The following is a 20,000-nucleotide window of genomic DNA, read 5'->3' as shown; positions in this document are numbered from 1 at the left end:
GATATCGCGAGAGTTTTGTGCCGTAATGCCCATTTATTATTGAATGAGGAGTTTATCGGTTTGAAATCATAATGTGCAGAGAGGTATGTAGGTTGTGGTATGTGGTGTTTGTGGTAGATTGGACCTTATCACACCCATAGTAATAATATCATATCAATGAAAGGGAGAGAGAGAGAGAGAGAGAGAGAGAGAGAGAGAGAGAGAGAGAGAGAGAGAGAGAGGGAGAGGGGGGGGGGGGTTAGGAAAGAAAGAGAGAGAGTGTTGCGAGAGAGAGAGAGAGAGAGAGAGGGCGAGGGAGAAGAGAGTGAGGGAGGGAGATAGATAGATAGATAGATAGAGAAAGAAAGAAAGAAAGAGAAAAAGAGGGAGAGAGAAGAGAGAGAGAGAGAAAGAAAGAAAGAAAGAGAGAGAGAGAGAGAGAGAGAGAGAGAGAGAGAGAGAGAGAGAGAGAGCATATAATATATTACCAAGCAGAGCAACTAACTAAAAAAACATTCTGTTGTTCGATACGTATCAAAACCCTTTCTCATTTTATAAAGACTTTATTGAGATTGCACAACTGTTGAAACAAATAGACCTATTTCAATAGATCAGTTACGCAAGAAATGTTATTCTACGAACAGGAAGGGGGGGGGGGGGGGACGGGGGGGGGGGGGGGGACGGGGAATTTAATTCAATTGGGATAAGGGAGCATAAAAAATTACTGCCACAACAACAACAGCAACAACAAGCAACTACTACTACTACTACTACTACTACTACTACTACTACTACTACTACTACTACTACTACTACTACTACTAACTACTACTACACTACTACTACTACTACAACTACAAACTACGACATACTACTACACAACTACTAACTACGACTACTACTACTACATACACACTACTACTACTACTACTACTACTACTACTACTACTACTACTACTAAACTACTACAATTCTATACTACTACTATTACACACTGCTACTACTACAACACATTACTGTGCACGTACATAGCTAGACGACTACTACTTAACTCCCCCTCCTCCTCTCCACTACACTACTACTACTACTACTACTACTACTACTACTACTACTACTATACTACTACTACTACTACAACTACTACATACACTACTACTACACTACTACTACTACTACTACTACTACTACTACTACTATTACTACTACTACTACTACTACTACTACTACTACTACTACTACTACTACCATAATCACCTCTTTTTAAAAAGAGGATTTACCTAAATCCTCACACCATCAGCTGCCTTTCATCTGGCTGCCCAGACATAGCCATTAAAATTAGAGGGAAATCAACCACCTGAAAACTTTTAAAGGGCGTTTTCCAGACATAAAATCCAATAATGAGAACCGACAATGGGAGTAAATGTATGTACGTAAGTGTGTGCGTGTGCGAGAGAGAGAGAGAGAGAGAGAGAGAGAGAGAGAGAGAGAGAGAGAGAGAGAGAGAGAGAGAGAGAGTCTGATATTTAAGCAAGTTTAATTCTTATGAGGAAAAAAAAATTGGTTGATTCATGAGAGGATAGCCTTGAATCCGGATGGGTTTTGGAGGGAAATTGTTAAAAAATTCCGCTCCATGTTGTCAGGTAGTTTTTAAAAAATATGCCACTCTTTCTCTTTCTCTCTCTCTCTCTCTCTCTCTCTCTCTCTCTCTCTCTCTCTCTCTCTCTCTCTCTCTCTTTCTCACACATATACACAATAAATAAACAACAAAAAAATAAACAAACAAACAAGAACAGGCACACACATACACACACACACACACACACACACACACACAACAATTCGAATAAAGAACATTAAAAACAAACAAATAAACAAAACAAAAACGAACAAAGAAAAAAAAATCAAGCAACAAAATAATTTTTTAAAAAACATTTAAAATAAACAACACTAACAAAATAGTTATGACAAAATATACGCTGAAATCAAAACCTTCCTTTCGAAATTGACGGAGCTGAAGCTCTACATTTTTTAAATGTTACAATTTTTCAAGTAAAATCAGTAAATAATACTTTTCTTCTGTATTTTTGTCTATGAATGATAGCTAAAGATGCGTCAAAATAGTGTTCGAATAAATATATGGATGCTAAACCATTATTTTTTAATTTTTTTTTATTTCAAATATTTGAGTTTTAGCATTAAAAACACCTAAATGGCAATCTTGTCACCGCGTTTCTTGCCTGCCGGCATTCACGATATATTTTATTATTTTCTTTTGTCTAACTTCAATACACTGTGAATTAAAAATCTTATTCACATGCTGGAATATCACAATAGGTACATATCTGAAAAGTTCGTGGTTTGCTGGTCATTTGGGCACACGCCAATCTAACATAAACTGGCAAAACGTATTTTATTCAATTGTTGCTTCAATCTTTTTCTTAAACTTTCAAATAAATTATTGATGAATTAAAGTGACCCTCAACTAATCAAATAAAAATCCTAAAACCGACTTCTCTGAAGTCTCAGATTTTATTATTTTTTTCTTTCTGGATAATACTGGTCGATTTTTGAAGCGTAAAGCGTTTATATATATATATATATATATATATATATATATATATATATATATATATATATATATAATATATATATTAATAATAATATATAATATAATAATATATCTTTTTTTTTTTGGGGGGGGGGGGGGTTGTTTGTTTTTGTATTTGTTTATTTGTTTGTTTGTTTGTTTTTTATTTTAACATGTTTTGTTGGTGTAAAGCAAAAATTTCGCACAACACGCAGCCATAAATTAAAACCAGCCTTAAAAAGACAGAAAATCGATTTATCAATGATCAAAATCTTTCGAGTCATTCAAGATATTGAACATGTTTTTATGCCATGTTAACGACATCTAATCCACAATAATTGAATAACACGGGGTTTATAGTTATAGAAAGGAATAAAGAAGGCTTGACTCGGAATGACGTTGATAGACAGCGTTTAACCAGTTAACTGTCCGCCCTCTATAAAAACGTGTATTTAAAAATTTGGCCAGAAAACTCGTCCTTTAAATATTGATCGATTTAAATGACCCTCATCTTGGCAAACACTCTCAAACCCGGGACTTCGCCACTTCTCGAAGTCCCGGGTTTGAGAGTATTTGCCAAGATGAGGGTCATTTAAATCGATCGATATTTGAAGGACGGGTTTTCTGGCTAAATTTTTAAATACACGTTTTTCCAGAGTACGACAGTTAACTGGTTAAGGTTTTTTTTTCATTCATTTCATAGACAAATGATGCGTTAACATTCCATAGGGCTATTTTATCATAATAAAATTCTCTGCATGCATCTAATTCATGGCGTGACACTAATTTTAACCAGTTAACGGCCGTACTCTGGAAAGACACGTATTCAAAAGTTTGGCCAGAAAACTCATCCTCCAATACCGATGGATTTAAATGACCCGCCCTCATCTCGGCAAAAACTCAAATCTGGGACCCTTCAAGTCCCAGAGTTGAAAATTTTTGCCAAGACGAGGGTCATTTAAATCGATCGATATTGGAAGGACGAGTTTTCTGGCCAAATTTTCAAAAAAACATGCTTTTCTAGTGTAAGGCAGTTAACTTGTAAACATGTCTGGTACAGTCCCGCCACAGACAACAACACGCAAAGGCAGCGAGGTCGATCCCGGGGGAGTCAGGAATATTTTTCGGACCCCCCTGTCCACCCAACAATAATTGGGTGGCTCGTTCAGTTAGACCTTGCGGAAAGTACTGTGGGATAGACTAGCGTCCCATCAAAAGGGTAGCAAACAAGCAAACAATTGCGATTGTCCGTTTCACGCTATATAACCGAGATAGACTTCGAGTCCACGGGGTCTGATGGACGACGACTACAGCAGTAGATCAATACCAACCCTATGGTATTCTGTCGGGAAAAAATATGCCACGATATGCGATCAACCATCTCAATTCGCTAGTATCGGGGCGATAAGATTCCGAAAATTGAATGAATTAATTGAACACATTGAGAATCACACAATTTGAGACTTCAGTAGAAACTGCAATCATTCACTCCATTAAATGGGTCATATTGATTCAAACAAAATGTCGTAATTTAGTGAATTTTCAGTACTTGGTTCACCTGGACATTGTATAAGATTTATGCGAAGTAAAGAATATAAACAAGAAATCTTTTAACTCTGTCATGTGACAGTTTAAGTCTTGACCCCCCCCCCCCCATTAATAAACAAAACAAAAATAACACGAAAAACAAATCCAAATATAAGACACCCCCCCCCCCCCCCCACCTCCCCCGCTTTTTTAATAAGAAAAAAAAATACAAAACTAAAGAAAACAAACAAAAACAAAAAACAAAAAAAAAATCCGAAAAGCAACAAAAAAAAAAAACAAAAAACAACAAACCCCCCAAACAAATAAAAAAAAAAACAAAAAACAAAAACAAAAAACAACTTACTCCCCCCCCCCCCCCCCACCCCACGAAATAAACATACACGGTTGTTGTTTCTCTTATATTATTATTATAGTTGCCTTGATGTGAGGATTTTCTGTTTGATGTTACAATTTACGCAGAATGCAAACTCACGCAGACCGTAAACAATCAATTTACGGTCAGTGGCGAGGGGTGGGGGGGGGGGGTAACCAAACAACAATAAAAGTATAATAATATGCAAACAGATTTTCGTATTTCCGAAGTTGTGACTGGTGGATGTTTAAAACGCTTATGAGGTTGCCAGAAAACTGGCGTTTCAGCCTGATTTGAAATAGCCCCCGCAAGCCACCCAACATCTACTATCTGAACGAAAGGGATTCGAAAGAACTCCAATGTATATGCTTTGGTATAAAACGGGGGAAAATCAAATAACAAACACATAGATATATAGATAGATAGATAGATAGATAGATAGATAGATAGATAGATAGATAGATGGATGGATGGATAGATGGGGAGAGATATGAATGAGAGAGAGATAGAGAGAGAGAGAGAGAGAGAGAGAGAGAGAGAGAGGGAGAGAGATAGAGAGAGAGAGAGAGAGAGAGAGAGAGAGAGAGAGAGAGAGAGAGAGAGAGAGAGAGAGAGAGAGAGATCAGAAATATATAAAGAGGGTGAGACCTAGAAATTTAGTTGGGTAGATATACAGCCAGCCTGACAGATAGCTAGATAGATAGATATTATATAGATAAATAGACATATAGTTAGATAGACATGTTATAGTTAGAAAGAAAGGTAGAGATAGATGGACAGATAGATAGATAGAGGAGAGAGAGAGAGAGAGAGAGAGAGAGAGAGAGAGAGAGAGAGAGAGAGAGAGAGAGAGAGAGAGAGAGGTCATTAAAGGGACAAGCAGTATGAGAAAAACACCGGGTAGAAAAGCCGTGAACGTGTTGATTGATAGATGGGATAGCACGGAGAGTTTTGTCATTAGATCACCTGGTCAAAGAGATGAAGCAGCCATCAATCTCATGGAAGACCCCAGGATTTTCTGAAAGACACATATTTATTTAGGCCAGGAAACTGTCCTTGCACAACGTAATAGCAATAGATTAGATAGAATGTTATCCAGCTTGACAACGAATCTTAAACCTGAGACTTTCTAAAGTCGCCAGTTTAAGACTTTTTGATAAAGTGAGGTTTAATTTAAATAATGGATTTATGAGGCATTTTATTTTATCTGGCCAAAAACGAAAAATAAAAAATGGAAAGTTGTTTTGTCGGTGTAGGGCAGTTTATGATTTTTATAGCAGACAAGAATACCTGGATTTGTACCTGGTTCTTTTGATGTTTACTGAGTACCCACTTCATCTCTTTCACATTCCCCAAAACCCAGGTATGGGAAGTAGTTCCGGTTTTGATTCAAAGGGTTTAAGGATGCCATTTAGATTTGTTATCTTTAAAAAATGCTAGACATTTCAAAGAAATGTCGTAGCCTACGTAGTGAAATAATACCAGTTTCTTGATTATAATTTTACATATTTTCAAAAATAAAAGTAGCCTAGATATAAATCTTCATTCCCAATAAACGTGAGTTTATCAACTCTTGACTTTCTACAGGCTTCAACTTGATAATATGGTGGTTCACTGGTGAAAAATGTAAATCATTAACACGCTTGGAAATATAAATATATTACTTCCATGCAAAATTGTAGACGGTTTTCATATAGAGAAACAATACAAAAACAAAACAAGATACAATCAACAAAAGTGGAAACCAAACGAACTTTGAAAAAAAAAAGAATGAAACAAACAAAAGAAAATAAATACATTAAACCACAATGCAGCATGAAAATAAAAACTTTAACGATGTGTCACTATCCAGGAGATTAAAAAAGGACATAAACGTTTTTTTAAAAAAATATATAAAATGACAGCACATAACGTGTCTCGTAAAACCAAAGCTCCTGGTGCAGATTGCAAACCCAACTGTCGTGCCAGGTCACCACCAGATGTCGCGTTAAAATTCACCTGCCTTTTCGTTTGTGTTGGAATCCACTTGCTTGTTTTTTTAAATTTTTTTTTTAATGAGAATAGAAAATATCACAATATGTAATTTAATCACAAACTGAAAGTTCCTTGTATCTTAATCGATTGGTTCTGGTTCGAAGCTTGGTTAAATCTGACTTTATTCTTCTTGGGCCTGCCTGTTCCTGTTCACCCAGTAGTGATTTGGAAACATGGTCTAACATAAAAATATGGCAGAGAGTACTCATTGCAATATACTAGCGGCCAATGCGACGAACTAGCAACTGTAGTTTTGTCTATTTCACGCCCCAGAAACCAGATTGAATTCCTGCTCCTTGGGCGTGTAAACTAATTCTAACTTGTGCTTTTCCTTCTACTTTGAAATTGTGCCATAGACCTTTTAGATTTGTAAGTGCCATATCTTCTTTAATTAAACTATTTGCCAAATAATACAAATACAGTAGGGAAACATGCACACATTTGCAGGTCTGATAACCGAACACAATTATTATGGGCTCGATTCGTCATTGTTGTAATGGACGATTATTTACGTTGGTTTGGAGCTTGTCGAATACAACAATGAGCCCATGACAATTGGGATTATCGGATTTGGAAATAGCACACGTCACGTAAAGCGCACAGGGGAACGTACACATACGCTTGTTAATTTCATTCAAAAGATGCATGCGGGACAAAAATAAAATTGAAATAATGAAATTCAAATCATAGGATTCAATTATTAACTTAGTGAAAAGGACGTTAAACTTGCATAAGAATAGCTCGAGATGAAAAATTGCCTTTCAATAGAAAACGAATAATGAGATCAACATAATATGACCTGGGTAAAGATTAAAAAAAAAACATACCCAAGATTAGATTGCCTACATATTTTACGAAGGTAATGTTGGACTAGTATTTAATTTCTTGAGTAACCAAAAGCAAAATAGAGGAATAAGGCAGAGACTGTCGAGATAGGCATCAAAGGGGAATAACCTAAATTATATTAACATATAATTGACCGATATAACAAAACGAAAACAAATAATAAAGTAACGACAACAGCAACATCGACGATAACGACAACAACAACAAATATTAATCGTGTTATGATAAAAATAAGGTATCTAGGTACTAAGAGTGGTCTACGTGATGACAACAATGGAGCAAATGATCAAGGCATTTACCATGACATGTTTCACAAAGCCAACCAGGCCTGAAACATCCACGTGACTACAATATCGTAATAAATATTTTTTATATAGAGATATATTGAGATAAATAGATATATAGATATATAATATTTAGATAGGTGGCTAGATAGAAAGATACATATATATATAGATAGATAGATAGATAGATAGATAGATAGATAGATAGATAGATAGATAGATAGATAGATAGATAGATAGATAGATAGATAAATAGACAGATAGATAGATAGATAGACATAAAATATATATATATATATATATATATATATATAGATAGATAGATAGAGAGACAAGGAGAGAGAGAAACAGTGAGAGAGAGACAGTGAGAGAGAGACAGTGTGTGTGTGTGTGTGTGTGTGTGTGTGTGTGAGAGAGAGAGAGAGAGAGAGAGAGAGAGAGAGAGAGAGAGAGGGGGAGGAGGGGGGGCATTGCGTAGTAGGACTCTACCTAGATTATAGAGAAATAATATGAAACTTTAAGTGGACGGAGAAATGAACGACTGTCTACGGAAGAATACAATAAACGAGAGGAGCCATACGATGATGTCTCTTGACGTTCATATCCGATATCCATAATGTATTTATATAGTAAATAGATAAACAATGAGATTGCATTATACAGCGTACAATATCCGTTAAATATGTTATAAAAGCGCTTAATAAGAGGTCCCAAACCAACATCACCGCTTAACACGTATAACGAGACATAACGTTAAAAGGAGCTATAATCATGACATATTTTCTCTCGAAAAGTCAACGATTTTACCGGCCAGGTACTCATTTTACACCTGAGTCTGGGGAAAACATGTGAGTACAGAGCCTTATCCAGGAAGAGATTTTGCGCCACCAATTGCGTGACTCGAACCGAGGACTTACAAGTCAGAAGACAGTGTTACACCAGAAGACAACAATAATCTTCATGAAAGAAAGATATGCTTTATTGATCCTGAATGGAAATCATCATAGGCAGTCCTCTGGAAAGACACGTGCCTACAATTTGGCCAGAAAACTCGTCCTTCAAATTATATCGATGTAAATGACCGAGGTCTCAGGTTTGAGAGTTTTTGCTAAGATGAGAGTCATTGAAATCGATCGATATTTGATGGACGAGTTTTCTGGCCAACTGTGTCATTTAGCTGGTCAAGATGTAATCATATGTGTGTGAAAGGAGTGCTTAAATGAGATTGAACGCTCTCTCTCTCTCTCTCTCTCTCCCTCTCTCTCTCTCTCTCTCTCTCTCTCTCTCTCTCTCTCTCCCTTCTTTCCCGGGACACTTACCTTTGGGACTGTGGTTGTGAGCGATGTGGTGGTAGGTGGTAAAATTGGACTTAAACCCTCAGCCGGTTGAAGATTTGGCTTGTGTTTGCTGGTGTACTGTGCATTGTAATCCAATGAAACTGTGTGCGCCTGGGATTGGGTGGACGATGAGTGAGGTCGTCTCATCTGCTGCCGACGAGCTGCAAGAAATAGAACGAAATTGAAAGTTACAAAATCGGTGATGAAAAAAAGCAAACCCCAACTAGAACATTTATATAGCGCAATATCCACTTAACGTGCTCAAAGCGCTTTACATGGGTCTCCAATCAATTGAAACATTTAACACGTGGGATGAGACACGGCGCCTGTAAGGGGATATTATCATTACTCATTTTACATCTAAGTACGATGAGAGACTGTGAGTAAGGAGCGTTTTCCAAGGACTCAACAATGCGCCGCTCAGAGTGAGACTCGAACCCAGGACCTTCCTATCCGAAGACGTGTGTCATACGACGAAACCGCATAACCGCAAATATATTTTTTTTAAAAAAACATTACAACCCCTCGCACCCCGAATAAAAAGGAACAAGTCTCATAAAATCAGTTTCAACTTAAAAGATAAAAACCATAGGCGAGCCGGGATTTGTCGTTTGTCGACCAGGAATCAGTGGTTGCGCGTCCAAATCCAAGCCAATGGAGTCAATCGTATTTCTGCTCCACTTCATTCTCTTCTTACCAATCATTTTTCAAGATTTTATTTTACTTAAATATCATACCAATACAAACATAAAATAATTTTTCTAAACTCAAAATTCAAAAGTAACAAATACATAATATCAAATTAAGAAATTAAGGAGCAGGCACCGGTGTACGATAAAGAACTGAACAAATGTGTATGAAAGGTGCCAGACAAAGCAAGAAAGAAAAATACAAGAAAAAAAAAACATCCCAAAAAATCAGTGGACCTCGAGGGCACCTTTCATACACACTTGTTCAGATCTTTATCTAACAAGGACATACTATACATAGTTTTGTTGAGCAAAACAAGCTTTACAAAACAGCATTAAGTTCTTATATATAATTCTAACAAATATTTTTCTTCGAATGTTGATCGTAACGAATATTATGAAGATTTTCCTACAGTTGGTAAAGAGAGGGTTAAAGCTTAGAAATGTATTGTTTCATTAAATATTATAGTTCTATAGAAGACTTTAAAAAACAAACAAACAGGAATTAAACTTTTTAAAGGTTTCCAGCCACTTCAATGTTTACTTTGATGATGATAAACATCTGTCAGTGTAGTTATGAATAGTGTGATGACCTTCAAGCGTTGGGAAAGTAAATAAGCTTCATTCATTCATTCTTTCTTTTTTATCAAATACAACAATGTGCACACAGAAAAACAAAGTGTATTTATTCAAGACGACGCGTCTATTCCCTCCGGCTCTTGACACTTACCTTTATGTTTAAAAAAAAACATATTTAAAAACAGTGCACAATAAATGTATAACATCGTTGAGGTTTGGTCACGCAAAATATGCCAACCTCTGCTTTTTTCATATGTCCCACAAGTCGCTAAAATAAATAAATAAATAATTTAATTTTCAATCACTTTTTTCTTTTTGTACCGAGTAATAACACACCAATGTTTCTCCACCTCTCTCTCTCTCTCTCTCTCTCTCTCTCTCTCTCTCTCTCTCTCTCTCTCTCACAGACACACCACACAAACAAGTTATTAATGAGGAGGTGATGATAAATACTATTGAAAATACCGACACTCGTGATTGTAATTGAATCGAATCTAATACAAAACCTTTCTAAATTAAATACCAATAAGCTTGACACACTCAAAATAATCACCTGATCTCATAGCTGAAACACGATTACAGAATCCGTTTGTTCCGGTGGACAAAAGCAACGATAACTACCGATATTATAATAAATACAGTTTGTCACATGATCTCACACAGCACGATCCAAATGTCAAAATATAATCTGATGACGTCACACGAATAACAATTTCACAGTCAGAATCGCTGTATTCCTGTATAGCAACACCAAAACTAACAATTAAAAAGTAAATGGTGACCCCTGAACCTGACCCCCTGTCTCAAGACGGTATTATAACATGGGGATGAACTAGGAGCTGGACATTGAATTCATAGCCAAGAATGTGAAATTTGGCTTTACCAGTAAACTGTCGTACTCTGGAAAAACGCGCATTAAAAAATTTGGACAGAAAACTCGTCCTTCAAATATCGATCAATTAAAATGTCCCTCATCTTCGCGAAGTATGAGATCTCCATACTATTTACTATAAAGACTCAACACACACATTTGCCCTGACGTGTATACACAATATACAAAATTCAAACCTCGCGAGATCTCAGGTTTGTGAGTTTTTTTTTCTTTTTTTTTTCTTTTTTCAGATGAGGGTCATTTCAATAAATCAACGTATGACGAACAAGTTTTCTGGCCAAATTTTTTTTAATTGTTTTTTTTTCTTTCAGACAATGTCAGTTAGCTGTTTAAGTTCTATCTATTCATTAAAGCTCAATTTGGACCATGGAAGATAAATTTAGAATTAAAATCATAAGAAATACGAATTTTGAGCTGTTTTTTTTTTTAAGTAGTTGGGATACGGCTGGTTAGGTAAGTTGCCGACTGTCACACAGCGTCTCCCCAAAACTTCATTCAAAACAAAACAAAACAAACAAAAAACTCAAAATAAAAAAATATTAAAAAATAAATTTAAAAACAACAACAAAAACCCCCCCAAAAATAAACAATCAAACCAAAACAAAAACAAGCCCAAAAAACCCCAACAAAACAAGAACAACAACTAAAAACCTGAATCAAAAATACCAAACAAAAGTAACAAAGAAAACAAATAACAATATTGCGAAAAACATACAAACAAATCCCATAAAAATAAATAATTCAAGGTCATTCAATCACTTATCAGGCCACATTATAAGCTGACCAACTTCCACTTGACAGTGCACTCGAGAAAAAAAAAAGGTTACAAACCAGAGAGGCTTTATACTTTAAAAAAAAAAAAAATAAAAGATTTGTTTTGGTTTTGTTTTTCATTATTTTCAAAAGCACCTTGGGTTTTCACGCCAAATCTTAGTCTATAACTATTGAACAAAGCAACAGCAATGGGCACTTTAGACATAAAAAGAACTTTTTTGTACCTTGAAACTTTAGTAGATTGCCAACGCCGTTCACAAGACATCAAAGAATTCCTTTACTGAGGACACACTCAAAATTACATCGTACGGTTTGTGCTAGTATTTGCCCTAACACTTCAGGTATGTTTTAGTATCGACTGAGCTGAACTCATTACCTTCTTCTCGCCCTACAGACATTGCGATGAAATAAAATATTTCTCCATTTTATTTGGTCCCAAGCGATGTGTACACATGCAGGTCTGACATCCGAACCCACTAATGGGCCGAGTTTAACATTGTTGTAATGGACAATATTTTGCGTCATTAAAAAAAGGGAGTGACTATTCTCATCCCCCTAGTCTAGGATGCTAGTCTTCATAATAGTAGTCCACAATTGTTGTATGTTTAATCCAAAGGTTGTAATGCAGTAATTTGTTAAGTTTCTTGTCACAAGTTGCACAATTAAAAAAAAAAATCAATCAAATCCAAATCGCAAAAAGCCGGCGACGTTTTTTCGGTAATCCAATCGCCGGGGGGGGGGGGGGGGGGGGGGGGGGGGGGATGAGAATAGAGGATAGAGGCAGCCTTTAAAAAAATCCCATTACAACAATGGACCCATAGGAATTAGTTTATCAGACCTGCAAATAAGAGCACGTCGGTCCCAAGTCCCAAGTCGGGTATGCTATGTAGCGCCGAGGTGCCAAATACATTTTTTTTTCTTCAAAACGTGCCAGATAATTCATATATCCTTTGATAAAAACGTTGCGTTTTACACGCCAAATTTACCCACCCTCTTACTATTTATATAAAATTGTACCTAACACGGTTGAAAAAGATCCTCCTTGTCATATGCCGATTCCTGAAGTGTCTAGACGTAATCAAAATGTCAACTATTTTTGTAGCATTACTGGTGAAATCGGTAAAATGCGTGATTAAAGTTAATTTGGCAACAAAACATGCAAAATGTGTTGCAAGAAAAAAACTATCCAAACACTCTGCCTACATGCAGAATCGATTTTTTTGGTCAAAAAATGCCCAACGACTGTGAAAATATTATATAAAAAAATTAATGTTAAGAAGTGACGTGACAATAAATGCTAATTGGTTACCCAAACTGGACGACTCTCATTACATTACGGAAGTACCTATGATGGTAGTGAAGGCGGTAGCATGTCCCTTGCTCCTTCTAGTAAATTGTACTAAAGTCAAGATAAGTGAGCGATGTAAGTGACTGAATGGGTTAGGATCACAACACTCTGGAGACACCTCTACGGTATGGGGTCTAAGGTTAGGATAGTCGCAAATTTGTACCCTGAAGTATTGCTCTTTGCGAGGGCGCATAACACATAATATTGCCCCGGGTGAAGGAGAAGAGAGCGCCTAATGGAGACTTAAACTGGAGGGAAATTAAATCCTTTTACTTATGACCTGCTGCTGGGAGAATGAATTAAGCAATAATGAAGTGCATTAAATATAGGCTTCTTGTGATCAAGTACATGAGTCCGATAAGCTGTCAAGAGGGGTCTAATTTCCTAAAACCCATTACCCTAGCGTGCCCCCCCCCCTCTCACCAAAGAAACAAACCCCAAAACAAACAAAAACAAGAGACATTATATTCCTTTGGAAAACTATTAACTTAGACAAAAGTGTCGCACACGACGTCAAATAAAAGAAAATACAACAAAACAAAACAAAACAAACAAGAAAAAATAAAACACCACCCCTCCCCCCTCTCTTAAACAATTACAAAGAAGAAAAAAAAACAAACACACACACACACACACACACAAAAAAAAAACACAGAAAAAAAATAGAAAAAGAAAAATACCCCCCCCCCCAAAAAAAAAAAAAAACAAAAACAAAAAACAAACAAGAAACAAAACAAAAACAAAACAATCCAACAAAGAGACATTAAAGGTAAATCATCGTATCAAAAACCAGGGGAAAACTCTTCATACTTATTTTTAAAAAAAAAATATGTATGTTGATCCACGTTTGAAGCAGACGCCAGTTGAATATGTTTGCTTTCTTTTGGCCAATGAACATTTTTCATCCTCCGCCCTACCTGCCTCCACGTAGACAGCCAATAACTATTAAAATGCCTTGAAACTTTTTAATAACATAGAGATGTGAACGACTCTCGTTTAAATGAATATTATTGTGATTATGATGACAAGGGAACATGAAGAAAAAGGAAAAGACACGACCAGGATTAGGATGGGAAGGAAAGAAGAAGAGATAAGAAAAAGAAGTAGAAGAAAAGAAGGGAGGAAGAACAAGTAGTAGTAAGTAAGTATGAAGTATAGTGAGTAGTAGTAGAAATAAGTAGTAGTAGTATAGTAGTAGTAAGTAGTAGAGTAGTAGTAGTAGTAGTAGTAGTAGTAGTAGTTAGTAGTATAGTAGTAGTAGTAGTAGTAGTGTAGTAGTATAGTAGTAGTAGTTAGTAGTAGTAGTAGTATAGTAGTAGTAGTAGTTAGTAGTAGTAGTAGTAGTAGTAGTAGTAGTAGTAGTAGTAGTAGTAGTAGTAGTAGTAGTAGTAGTAGTAGTAGTAGTAGTAGTAGTGGGGAAGATTAGGAGGATAGACGGGGAGGAGGAAGTTTCTGTGCGATAAACTTGCTTGCCATCATTCGCATACGACGTCAGTTTATCGCAATGTAATTTTGGCCAAATCTAACAGACCCAGCTACCCAATCACTGTCCGGTGGACAGGGGGTCAGACAAAAATAATCTCGATAACGGAACGCTCTACCACTGAGCTATTGGGATTGGAACACACCAATCGGGTAATAATTATTGTCGACAAAACCAAAAACACTTTCGTAACACATTTTAATTAAATAACATCGCAATGAATCCATTGAATTTGATCCTTCGTGAAAATTGGAATGAGAGCCTACTTAAAATCAAAGCACAAAAGCCAATCCCTACGTAAACAGGAGGCCTCAATAGAATCATTATAATTGACGGGTCAACACAGAAAAAACAAAACAAAACAAAACAAAACAAGACACTTGAGAATGCGTGTTTAATCCATGTAAATTCTTGTACTATTTATTATTTAGGATCCTTTTGAATAAAAAATCCTCACACAAAAGATAGGTAAAGAAAGAAAAAATCTAAACATATAATTATTCCAAGGAATGTATAACATGTTTGTTTTTTTGTGTGTACCCTTTCAACACTTCGTAATTCCACTTTGTTATAATATCAAAAATAAAATGTTCGAACTTTCGTTTTGTTCCTTTCCCTGTCAACATTTTATGAAATATATCTTTTTTGGGGATCAAAAGTCAATGTCCAACGAACTGCGGGGGAGTAATGGAGTAGGGGCGTGGCTTGGCTAAAGTCAGGGAGGGCAGTCTCAGTTTGTGGGGTGAGCGGTGGTAGTAAAACCCCAATGGCGTAGCGTGGCTTTTTTTTGTTGGTTTGCTGTGTTTGTTTTTGGGCGAGAGAGATTAAGTGTTGTGGAGTGAATGGGGAGAAGAAGAATGAAGGTAAGAAGAGAATTCAGGCGAAGAAACTGGGCTAAGGTAATAAACGTCCGAAACGCGGTCAATTTAATAATAATAAAGTTAAATTTTTTGGGCTAATTAAGATTATATTTTTAAAAAAGTAGTACAAGAGCTGTACGATACCGACAACAGGGAGGAATGGGCAGACAACAGTGACTTCTTATATCAGTAGACAATGGCAGACTGTCATCGCAGGGTGCGGGCAGCCAACGTCAATGAGGGCGACGAGAGATAATGTAATGTATGTAAAAAAAAACAACAAAAACAAAAAAAAAAAAAAAAACAAAACAAAACAAACCCAACAAACAAACGAATTCTTATTTGACAGATTATTACATTGAGCAGGTTCTTGGTCATAAACAGCGACGGACATATATATTAGATATAATATATCTAACTGGCAGATGTTTAACTGAATTTTTTTGGGCCTGCTAGGGAAATAAATAGAAGGAACGAAATTGACGTCCCTCAGCTCTTTGTTACTGTTTTTCGACAGTAATTCTTATGATTAGTTCTCACTAAATTATATCAATCAGAGTATAAACGTTCAAGGTTACACATTGTATTGTCTGTTGTTACATTATATCCGGCTGATGAATGTGAGTATTTTCGTCAAGCACATAGCATCAATGAAGCATTGTGAAACGAATTGAGCAAGGTCAATCCATTGAATTGCTTTTTTCCAGGTTGCCTTGCGTACTCAAATAAGTGTCCAGTTTCTACCAACAATAATATAAGATAGAATCAGGCTGGCGGACTTATGAGTATTTAACCTAAACGCACAGCATCAATAATATATATCTACACTACTGATCAATGACAAAACACCGTTTGTCCAAATGCTCTTATGTATGTATGTATATATATATATATATATAGTATATATATATATATATATATATATATACAGTATATATATTTATATATATATATATATATATATATATATTTATATATATATATATATGCCAATAGGCATCAACAGTTGTGACGTCACTTCTCTCGTAATGACGCATATTTACTTAGTAAATGATTCTAAACTATCGGAATGATGGCGGCCATCATGAAATACTTCTCCGGCGAGCATAAAAGTGTATCCAGAGGAGAAAAACATTATAAATCTGATCATGTTTTGACTTTTATACATTCTGATCACATGACATGTGAAAAGTTATAGCCAGCATGAAGAGTAAAAAGTACCTATCTTCTTTGTTTGGAACCAAGCAGCTCGTTGCTGGGCGAGTGTGACATCAGACTATTGAATCCTAATAAAATGCCCTCAATATTCAAAAAATATTTTGCACTTTAACCCAAGATTTCAAAATTATATAAACAAACAAACAAACGAACACACATACATACACACATACTCATACACGTATACTCTTATACACGCATGTTAAAAAACAAACAACAAAACACGTAAAGGATCGGATGTGGGCGTGACGTAAAGAATGTAAATACTGAATTTCGGTCATAGGGTTACTTGTTAAAAGTCAAAGGGAATATCTCAGTGACAATAAAAACAAGATGAAAAATACATTATAATTATATAGATTTAGCGTATTCCCACGAGTGTCACAAAGCTCGATGCTTTTCATTATGCCTCATCAATATCCCATGTGTTGGTTCTAAAGAATGAAATCTCCATTTCCTAGTGTATATTATAAAAGTGCTCGGAGGGGCTTATATACACATGCAAATGCGATCATAAATATCATTCAATAAAATCAATAAAATCACTCACAGAAAACTGAAAGGAAGTACTCTATCTAGGAGGACAGAGAATTACGGTGTCTGGTGTCTGCTGAAAGTGAAAAAGAGTTCCTCACAGAGGGAGCAGATTGTGCGAAAGCACGTCGTGAAAAATTCGATTTAGGAATCAAATGGTTCAAGTACAGTGAAGTAGATAAGCAGAGAGAGAGAGAGAGAGAGAGAGAGAGAGAGAGAGAGAGAGAGAGAGAGAGAGAGAGAGAGAGAGAGAGAGAGCGCGCGATTCGGAGTGTAGATAGAAAGAAGAGATGACAAGTAGTTGACAACCATAGCAGACTAGTATACGGGGGCTAAGGTCCCAACCAATAGGGATCAATAGTCGTAACGTCACTTCCCTCGTAAAGACGCGTAGTAACTTAGTAACTGGTTCTAAACTATCGGAACAATGGCGGATGCCCTTATTAAATACTTCTCCGACGAGCAGAAAAGTGTATCCAGAGGAGAAAAACATTATAAATCTGATCATGTTTTGACTTTTATACATTTTGATCACATGGCATGTGAAAAAGTTCTAATAAGCAAGAAGAATAAAAAGTACCGATTTTCTTTTGTTTAGAACCAAGCTAATCGTTGCTGGACGGACGTGACATCAGACTATTGAATCCAATCACCACATACTGACGGGTACTTATTTGCAAGTCTGATAACCCAAATTGCAAAGGGCTCATTGTTGTAATGGAAATATTCTTCGACTCGCTCGAGCCAACGCAAAAATATTGTCCGTTAAAACAATGTTAAATCAAGCAAGCCCATAATTGCGTTCAATTATCAGACCTGCAAATATGTGCACTTGACACATGTTATACTTATTCAAACCTGAATAATTTCCCACTTCCTTCATTTTCCTCTTTCTGCACTTCCTCTACTCGGCAAATCGATTACAAATCAATTCTTAAAAATCATTTGTAAATTTTCACTCCATATTAATCTATTAATAAAGATGACGTAAAAAATACTCAAATCTAAGGTTTCTTCGAATTCTTCTTCGTCATATCAGTTCAGAAAGCACATTACATATTATAACAAGACGATATTCCAATCACCTCGCTCATTGCCCAGAAGTTGTATGGATTTACCGAGGTATCAAATCATCCATTACAGAAAACAAACAAACGAAGAACAACCCCCCCCCCCCCCAAAAAAAAAAAAAAAAAAAAAAAAAAAAAAAAAAAAAAAAAAAAAAAAAAAAAAAAAAAAAAAAAACGAAAAAAAAAACGAAAAAAAAACCCAAACAAAATAAAACAAAACAAAAACAAAAAACAAACAAACCCAAACAACCCCCCCCCAAAACAAAAACAAAAAACAACACACACACACAAACCAAACAAACAAACAAGCAAAAACAAAACCAAACCAACAAAAAAAAAAAACAAAAAGAAAGATTAAAGGATTTAAGCAAAATTCTTCAAATTAAAAAAAAAAATCGAATAGCAGAGTTCTAGATCATGGAGGAGTCATTGTGTACTGAAAATGTAAGGGTAGAACAGGCAACCCGTGACTGACCGGATAGGTATAGCAGTCGCCCTCGGATCGGAGGGTTCAGGATTCGAGTCCCGCTCTGAGCGGCGCATAGTTGGGTCTTTGGAGACGGCTCTTTACTCACATTCTCTCACTGTACTCAGGTGCAAAATGAGTACCTGGTCGTTAACAGTGTTGTCTCTGTCGGAAATTAAGTTATATATCACCTAACATCTCGTCATAATGTTAAATCTTGCCGTTTATGAATATTGCGCTATATAAATGTTATGGTTGCCTCAACCACGTCAAGATCAAGAAAAAGTACAAGTACAAGTAAGGTTACTGTATTCATATTCATATTTCACTTGATCACATTCGCGAAATCTGATGTTAAATCTCCAAAAGTGTTCCCTTTCCACCTTATCAGAAATCGCATAAAGAGACCCAATCCCTTCGTCCTTTCCCTAAACCCAACACGTACAGACCCCTAGATGATTACACACGGCGACTCACAATACAAGACAACACACACTCGTGGCCTTTTAGTTTGTTTACAATCAAAGCAACCCATTGATTACGTGGACGCCAGACCAAATCGACTATCCAAACAAAACGTGGCAGGAAAACCCGTCAGGAAAACTGTCAGAGAACTGCGGGGCTCTGTTGTTATCTCATCTCGATGCCATGATTCAGCCTCCCTGCTATTCTGATTCTCCAGTCTTCACACGACTCATTAGAAAGACAGAAGAAGCCCACTCAAACTAAACCCCGTTGCATTTTAAGATAACATTTCGGAGGAAAGACCTTTTTTAATCGTTGGCCCACCTGTACGGTGTCTCGTCTTGTAACCAAGTCAAGCCATGTTCAGAGAAACCAGTTATCGGATGGTCACAATGATCGGAAAACTCTGTCCCCAGGAAAGGCATTTTATTAATAATAATAATTACCCTCATCTTGGTAAACAGTCTGGGAGACCTTCCTAAAGCTCCCCGTCCTAGCATTTCTTTCAATTTGTATTTTCACCGTGGATCGTTTGTCAGGCGTTTATTTATTCAATTTGTCATCATATAGAAGCATTTTAAAAACTCGAGAACAACCTTGATAGATTTGTGAAAGTTAAAAATTTCCTAATTTGACCATTATTTTGATTACCAAG

General features: G+C 36.2%; 1 protein-coding gene across 6 annotated transcripts in view; it reads right to left on the bottom strand.

Moving 5' to 3' along the window:
- LOC144967910 (apoptosis-stimulating of p53 protein 1-like) overlaps positions 1–20,000 on the bottom strand; it is a 119,559-nt gene that overhangs the window by 43,674 nt on the left and 55,885 nt on the right. For 4 of the 6 annotated variants that reach the window (XM_078905685.1, XM_078905694.1, XM_078905675.1 and 1 more), the window contains one exon: positions 8,950–9,128. In XM_078905685.1, coding sequence (XP_078761811.1) covers positions 8,950–9,128 — 179 coding nt within the window. Of the gene's footprint in view, positions 1–8,949; positions 9,129–10,788; positions 10,992–15,272; positions 15,387–20,000 lie in introns of those variants that run through there. The other 2 variants (XM_078905712.1, XM_078905721.1) reach the window with 2 other exon arrangements.

This window comes from Berghia stephanieae, chromosome 1, assembly GCF_034508935.2.
Source record: "Berghia stephanieae isolate SIO BIC M18660-M18661 chromosome 1, UCSD_Bste_1.3, whole genome shotgun sequence".
Classification (NCBI taxonomy): domain Eukaryota; kingdom Metazoa; phylum Mollusca; class Gastropoda; order Nudibranchia; family Aeolidiidae; genus Berghia; species Berghia stephanieae.
The sequence above is the reverse complement of the archived record's forward strand: the minus strand, read 5'-3'. Positions and strand labels throughout refer to the sequence as shown.